The sequence below is a fragment of the Babylonia areolata genome, chromosome 16, assembly GCF_041734735.1.
Source record: "Babylonia areolata isolate BAREFJ2019XMU chromosome 16, ASM4173473v1, whole genome shotgun sequence".
In the NCBI taxonomy this organism is placed as follows: domain Eukaryota; kingdom Metazoa; phylum Mollusca; class Gastropoda; order Neogastropoda; family Buccinidae; genus Babylonia; species Babylonia areolata.
In genome coordinates, this window is record NC_134891.1 from 2,754,960 (window position 1) to 2,763,173 (window position 8,214).

Below are 8,214 nucleotides of genomic sequence, written 5' to 3' on the forward strand. Positions count from 1 at the left end.
CAGCCGATCCAATCAGTCAAGCAGTCAGCCAGTCAGCCAGCCAGTCAGTCAGTCAGTCAGTCAGTCAATAAAACGGTCAAAGAACTGAATCATGTCATACCCAGCGTGGTTTCCTGAGTAAGCTGCGGACTACGATCTTACCAGGCTTCTGACCCAAGAGCACCAGACTGCTGCGAAAACTGGTCAGTGGAGGCTGGAGATCAAACAGACATCTCCCCGCGTTTGCACATCTCAGCCTGCACACACACACACACACACACACACACACACACACACACACACACACACACATACACACACACACACAGAGACACACACACATACACACACACACACACACACACGCGCCCGCGCGCGCGCACATACACACACACACACACACACACACACACACACACACACACACACACACACGCACGCACATACACACACACACACACATACACGCGCGCGCGCGCGCACACACACACACACACACACACACACACACACATGACTTTTTTGCCTCCTTTGAGCATATTACAAAAATCAAAAACCGATTTTGGAGACAAATATTTTTTAGGAAAATATCTATTTCGTAACTGATCATAACTGGGACATTCCATTATGAAATGAAACTCATCCCCAATCACAGACATGTTACAAACCTTACAAAGCCGTAACTCTCGTGGTATGCCTTTGTGTCTCCCTGTTTCTATTTCCAGCTTATGATTACTACTTCGAAATCTGTAGAAGCTGATAACGTAATTATCAGGCATTCGACTTATATATTTTTCTCTACCAAATCCACGTTTGAAATTTCGATAAAACAAACCTTTACTACTCGCCTCTGGAGCATGTCTCTATATCTCAAAGCAGTATTGACAATCTTGCAGAAAGATTCCCTCTCCAAGAAGATTTGAGCATCCCAAACGACAGTCACACCCTGTTTCTGTTAAATTCTGTCTGATATAACTCACCCAAAGACGTGGAACAAGCTCCCTGATAACCTCCGTCATTCTGATTCCCTCGCATCTTTTAAATCTCGTCTCAAAACTCACCTTTTCCCTCAGCAATAAGCTCAATTGTGGCAGATCCACTTCCCTTGCGTTAGCTGTGCTTGACTATGTGTGTATACATATGTATGTGTACATAACTACATGCATGTATATGAATGTGTATTGTGTGTGCGTGTGTTTATGTAAGTTTGTGCCTGCCTATGTGTGCGTATGTGTTCGGGTAGCTGTTAGGTACACATGTATGTTAAAATGTATGCATGCAGTGTGTGTGTGTGTGGATCTGTGTGTGTGTGTGTGTGTGTGTGTGTGTGTGTGTGTGTGTGCAGTCACATTTTGGTGTGTGTATGTAACATAGATATAATGTTTTATGTTAACAAAAGCGTTTTTGTAAAGTACCTAGAGCAGATTTCTGGATAGTGTGCTATATAAGTATCTATTATTATTATTATTATTATCCACGCACGCTTTGCCACTGAATGCTGCTGCAGCTATCAGATGTGGCGCTTCAAGCCCTGAACCTGGTGCTTCTACCATCGCTTCTGCTGGAGCTCATCGTCGCGTAAAACTACTCACTATCAGTACTGAGGGGTACCGCAACACACATATCAATGCCATGCCGCCGGGCGTAATGGCCGAGTGGTTAAAGCCTTGGACTTCCAATCTGAGGGTCCCGGTTTCGAATCTCGGTGACGGCGCCTGGTGGGTAAAGCATGGAGATTTTTCCGATCTCCCAGGTCAACATCTGTGCAGACCTGCTAGTGCCTGAACCTCTTTCGTATGTATACGCACGCAGAAGATCAGATACGCACGTTAGAGACCTTGTAATCCATGTCAGTGTCCGGTGGGTTATGGAAACAATAACTTACTCAGCATACACCCCCACTCCCCCAGAAAACGGTGCATGGCTGCCTACATGGCGGGTTGAATCAACAAAATGGTCATGCACGTAAAATGTTATATCTCTGCATGATTGTGTATGTGTGCGTGACTGAAACCTGATGGTGACACAGGAAACGAATGATGAGCACCCAGTGGCATCCGTCAGTCAGAGAAAAGAGGGAGGGGAAGGGAAAGGAATGGGAACAATACTATTCACAGTATTAACTTTACAGCAATCTGATTAAGAGAATAACTTTCCAACTCTAAAACATATAGGCGTAAAAAACACACACACAAAAAACAACAACAAACAAGAGAGGCAACGCCTTCAAGACTCACTTCTGATAAATTAAGTCCCCTAGCATTAATTACAGAGTAATTTCCCTTTTTTACTATCTGCACCAAAACGTTTGCTTAAATAAATAAAACTTCCATGCTTAGCAAAAGAAGTTCCTGTTTGAACAAAAAGTGATAATAATGACTCCTCTTGTTGTTGTGTCAGAATAAGAGGTCAAAGTGCCAAGTTTAGAGAATACAAAAAATGTAAATATAACAGCAAATGCAGTTTGCATATAATTAGGCTTCTTTTTTTATTTTTTTGTGCCCATCCCAGAGGTGCAATATTGTTTTAAACAAGATGACTGGAAAGAACTGAATTTTCCTATTTTTATGCCAAATTTGGTGTCAACTGACAAAGTATTTGCAGAGAAAATATCAATGTTAAAGTTTACCACGGACACACACACACACACACACACACACACACACACACACACACACACACAACCGAACACCGGGTTAAAACATAGACTCACTTTGTTTACACAAGTGAGTCAAAAAACTAAAACATGCAAAGGTTATAACAACGATCCAGTTAAACTGTGTGTGTGTGTGTGTGTGTGTGTGTGTGTGTGTGAGAGAGAGAGAGAGAGAACTCAGAACTCAGAACTCAGAATGTTTTTTTATTCAAGGATTAAGTTGTTATGCATGGGCCATTCTTCCAACCTGTCCTTGCTAATCTACATCAGTTACAGTAACTCATGTATGTTTAATTGAAAGGGGAGAAAGTGAAAAGAAAAAAACAAAACAGAAAGAAGTCCTGCACACACACACACACACACACACACACACACACACACACACACACACACACACAGATTGACAGATGGATGAGAGAGAGAGAGAGAGAGAGAGAGAGACAGACAGACAGACAGACAGACAGAGAGGAGAGAAATATGTCATCAGTATCCGAGTATGATAAAGAACACACACACACACACACACACACACACACACACACACACATACACCCACACGCACACAGGTTGACAGATGGATCAGATAGAGAGAGAGAGAGAGAGATTGATAGAAAGAGAGAGAGAGAGAGAGAGAGAGAGAGAGAGAGAGAGAGAGAGAGAGAGAGAGTTTACGGATGGGGTTTCATTCATTTGTGTATTAGATCAGCTATATTCATTTTTTCATCATACGTCTCATTCATCAATTCAAATATTTCTTTCATTAACTGAATTATTCACATATCATAATGTGTATGATTGTGTGTACACACCGTGTCTATAACACAGCACCTTCCTTCACCAAGTTCACCACTTACTGCAGCTGGAGTCGACTCACTGGACGTTGGGTAGCTGCCGTAGGACGTTGAGTAGTGGGGCGTTGGGTAGCTGTCGTGGGACGTTGGGTAGTGGGACGTTGGGTAGTGGGACGTTGGGTAGTTGTCGTGGGACGTTGGGTAGTGGGACGTTGGGTAGTGGGACGTTGGGTAGTTGTCGTGGGACGTTGGGTAGTGGGACGTTGGGTAGTTGTCTTGGGACGTTGGGTAGTTGTCTTGGGACGTTGGGTAGTTGTCGTGGGACGTTGGGTAGTTGTCTTGGGACGTTGGGTAGTAGTTGTCTTGGGTGCGAAGGTCGTAGAAGACTTGGTCGTTCGCGGAGCCCTTGTGTTGAACGATCCTGGAGATGCCACGAAAGTCTGGTTGACCGATGCTTGAGAGTTCGTGGCGAGGAGTTGGCGGGATGCGAGGCTTTCAGCCTGTGGTATCGCCGACAGGAGTAGAGCCTCGATGCCTGATTGAAAAACCAACTCATCAGTACTGGATGACGGGTGCAATAACCGAGTGGTTAAAGCGTTGGACTTTCAATCTGAGGGTCCCGGGTTCGAATCACGGTGACGGCGCCTGGTGGGTAAAGGGTGGAGATTTTTACGATCTCCCAGGTCAACATATGTGCAGACCTGCTAGTGCCTGAACCCCCTTCGTGTGTATATGCAAGCAGAAGATCAAATACGCACGTTAAAGATCCTGTAATCCATGTCAGCGTTCGGACAAGGACATACCCAGCATGCACACCCCCGAAAACGGAGTATGGCTGCCTATATGGCGGGGTAAAAACGGTCATACACGTAAAAGCCCACTTGTGTGCATACGAGTGAACGCAGAAGAAGAAGAAGATCAGCACTGGATAGGTTGTGGCATCCTTTACTTCCACTGACCTGTTTATTGCTGATGGTCGTGTTTCCACGGGTTGTGTTTTGCTTGTGTGTGTGTGTGTGTGTGTGTGTGTGTGTGTGTGTGTGTGTGCCTTATTAACATGTGGGAATTTTGGTAAATGACCTGAGGTCCCGTCAGCACCTGATTAATGTAAAGACACGGGCCACAAACAATGGGGGCTGTTCGCAAAATTCTGGCGTATATGATTTTGTGATAGTTAATTATACTCATTCAGAAAAAAAATTGAACCAAGGCACTCTGTAGATGTTAGAGGAGACCATCCAAAATTCAGTAGTTAAGTTGTGGAATGTAGTATCACATGCAAACATTAATCAACAGTGAAGTCAAGTAACAAAGGTAAATCGATCACAGTACAATACATAATAAAAAATAATAAGCACACACAACCAACACAAAACAACAACACAGACAGAGAAACACAACAAATCCAGCACTCCCAGAAACATTATCACACAATTAAATAAAAGAACCAACCAAAAAAACAATACCATCTTCAATCTTTATAAACCATCAACAACACAACACAATGAGTAAGTACAGCATAAAAACATCCAGTAAAGCCCATGAGAGTGTGTGTGTGTGTGTGTAAAGATTTGTCTCAAAACAGAATTTGAGAGAGAGACAGAGACACAGAGAGAGCAAAGACATCCATGTTGACCTGTATGCGTGTACAGGGACGTACAGCCATGCAAATGGGAATGCTCATTAAAATTACATACATACCTATGGCAAGAAGGAGAATTTTCGTCAGCACATCCATGGAGGTTGGGTTTCTGTTGGGCAGAACAGAAATGAAATGTCTGAAACATTTTCCATCTTTTTAGCAATTCAGTTTTTGTGTTTTATCCCAATTACCTTCTCCATGCCTCCAGACAGGAGTTGGAGAAGATGACACCAACCCTGCTGTACACCAAGCTCCAAGGATTCACCCATCCCACCCCACCCACCCACACACACACACACACACACCCTGCCCCCCCCCCTCCCCCCACCTCCCCCGCCCCACTCCCTTCCCCCACCCCTGCTTAACAACACAGTGGTCTGGATGCAAGTCTTTCGGATGAGACGATAGACCTGAGGTCCCGTCAGCAGCCTGTACTTTGCGAACGTAAACGATCCCACGGCCACACACACACAAAAAGGTTGCTGTCCCTCGCAAAATTCTGTGGATAAAATGCATTTTGATAGTAAAATGAATAAACTTGTAGACAGAAAAAAAAATCAACAAGTGTTACACTGTAGCGACGTGCTCTCCACGAGGAGAGCAGCCCAAAATTCACACAGAGAAACCTGTTGTGACAGAATGATTATACAACACAGCACAACATAACACAACACAACACAGCACAGCACAGCAAGCACAACACAACACAGCACAGAAGACATAACACAGCACAAACACAGCACAAACACAAATACAAACGCAACACAACATACCACAAACACAACACAATACAAACACAAACACAACACAACACAAACACAACACAGCACTACACAACACAGCACAAACATAATACAACACAACACAAATACAAACACAACACAACACAACACAACACAAACACAACACAATACAAACACAACACAAACACAGTATAAACACAACACAACAAAAACACAACACAATACAACGCACAGTACAAACACTACACAACACAAACACAGTACAAACACAACACACAAACACAACACAACACAAACACAACACAACACAACACAACACAAACACAGCACAACACAAACACAACACAAACACAACATAAAGCAATACTGTTAGGCACTGGAGTCACAGAAAAATTAACTGCACACTCACTGAAATAAGAAGACGTCTTTAACCCTTTCACCGCCAATCAATTTAGAGTACAAAATTCCCTTGTGGTATAAACACAGAAAAGACAGTGGCTAAGAATAGCTGGGGGATTCCCCCTGCGATGTACAGAAAATATGACCTATCCTACCACCGAACATTAAGAGCAGTAGGTTCATGGATAACAGACCAATGAATGGTCACCTTTCAGTGACATGGGTCCTCTACCACGCCTGTGCATAAATGCGGGCTTGGCGGTGAAAGGGTTAAAGTTAATCGCTCTGTCGGTTGAAAGGTTACATGCTTTTCCTTGTACACATATTTCACCAGTGGCCCAAAAGAGGAAAACTCTTGCCCCTTAAAAAGAAAAAAAGAAGAAAAAAAAAGAAAAAAGAAAAAAGAGATAATCACACCCTTCTTCGCTTGGGTAAGACTGCACACTCGCACACACAGTGGGTTCTTGAATTTTCCAACTGGCATAGAATTACATGTTCACGTGACTCACCTAAGATTTCTTTGGTGGCAACTGTCTGTTTATCTGCTGTCTCTGTCCGTCTGGGTGACTTGTTGGCTCTCTCTGTTCATGTCTGTTTGTCTGCTTGTGTGCCTGTTTGTCTGTTCTCCCTCTCCGGCTCTATCTCTTTCTCTCTCTCCGCGCGCGCGAGAGATTAACTCACTCAGTACGGCCAGTCCTCTCTTCTCCTCTACACATACCCCTCGGATGTCCAGTGGGTGTCTGAATGACCAAACCTTTAGCTTCCGTCGTCAGAATTGTGGTATTCTTTGTCAACATTCACCTCTTCAGTATAAGAGCCCTCCGCTTGCAATATTTTGATGATGGTAGTTGGGGTGAAACGCTGTTAACATCGTCTCTTTCGCCGTTCGTATGGAGAGAGTTAAACCAGAGAGAGTGTGGACGGAAAGAGAAGACAAAGAGGGAGGCAGGTAGATAGAGAGAGGGGGGGAGGAGATAGTGAGAGAGAAGGGGGGATAGTGAGAAAGAGAGAGAAGGGGGAGATAGTGAGAGTGAGAGAGGGGGGAGAGAAAGTGAGAGTGAGAGACAGACAGACAGACAGACAGACAGAGAGAACGGCAGACAGACAGACAGAGACAACAGATAAACAGACAGACATCCGAACAGAGACAGACAGACAGAGGGACCGGCAGACATACAAAGAAAGAAAGAAGAAAGAAAGAGACATAGATCCGAACAGAGAGAAAGAGAGAGAGTGGGATAGACAGACAGACAGACCAGCAGGCAGATAGATAGAGAGACAGAGAAAGATACAGACATAGAGAGACACAGAGAGACAGAGAAGAGACAGACAGATTGACAGAACAGCAGGCAGACAGACAGAAAGCTAGGCACAGAAAGCGACTAAGATAGACAGAGATCCGAGAAGAGAAAAAAAGAGGATAGAAGAGAGAGAGAGAGAGAGACAGAGAGAGAGAGAGAGAGAGAGAGAGAGTGTGAGAGAGAGAGAGAGTGAGAGAGAGAGAATATGAGAGAGAGAGAGGAGAGAGAGAGGGAGAGGTGAGAGAGAGAGAGGGAGAGAGAGAGAGAGAGAGGAGAGAGAGACAGAGACAGAGAGAGAGGAAGACTTTTCACTGATACACAGAAAATCAACTCTCGAAAATACCACCACCACCACCACCAACACCAACAACAACAACAACAGCAATGACAACAACAGCGACATCTACAACAGCAGCAGCAGCAGCAGCAACAGCAACAACAACAACATCAACAACACAACAACAACAAAACAACAATAACATTGCTCTCACCTGGCTATATGTACATTCATCGCCTGTCCTAAAGCCCTCTTGGTCAAGAGAGTGGGGATGTAGTAACCTGGGCAAGACACTCTCCACAATTACAATCAAAGTCTAGCATAGAAACTCGGGATAGCAGTTGCTTCCTCTTCTGTTCTGATGATCATAGTTGGACTCGACTGACTATCATATATACATATATATACATATGATATTCTCTGTGT

At 44.1% G+C, this 8,214-nt stretch overlaps 1 protein-coding gene across 3 annotated transcripts in view; it reads right to left on the reverse strand.

Moving 5' to 3' along the window:
• The window catches only part of LOC143291070 (uncharacterized), a 50,182-nt gene extending 41,968 nt beyond the window's left edge, over window positions 1-8,214 (reverse strand). Inside the window, exons 1-5 of one of the 3 annotated variants that reach the window (XM_076600665.1) lie at window positions 8,003-8,214; window positions 5,128-5,177; window positions 3,682-3,961; window positions 3,490-3,564; window positions 142-236 (exon numbers count right to left, since the gene is read on the reverse strand). In XM_076600665.1, coding sequence (XP_076456780.1) covers window positions 142-236; window positions 3,490-3,564; window positions 3,682-3,961; window positions 5,128-5,177; window positions 8,003-8,022 — 520 coding nt within the window. In that variant the 5' untranslated portion in view covers window positions 8,023-8,214. Of the gene's footprint in view, window positions 1-141; window positions 237-3,489; window positions 3,962-5,127; window positions 5,178-8,002 lie in introns of all 3 variants that reach the window. The other 2 variants (XM_076600664.1, XM_076600667.1) reach the window with 2 other exon arrangements.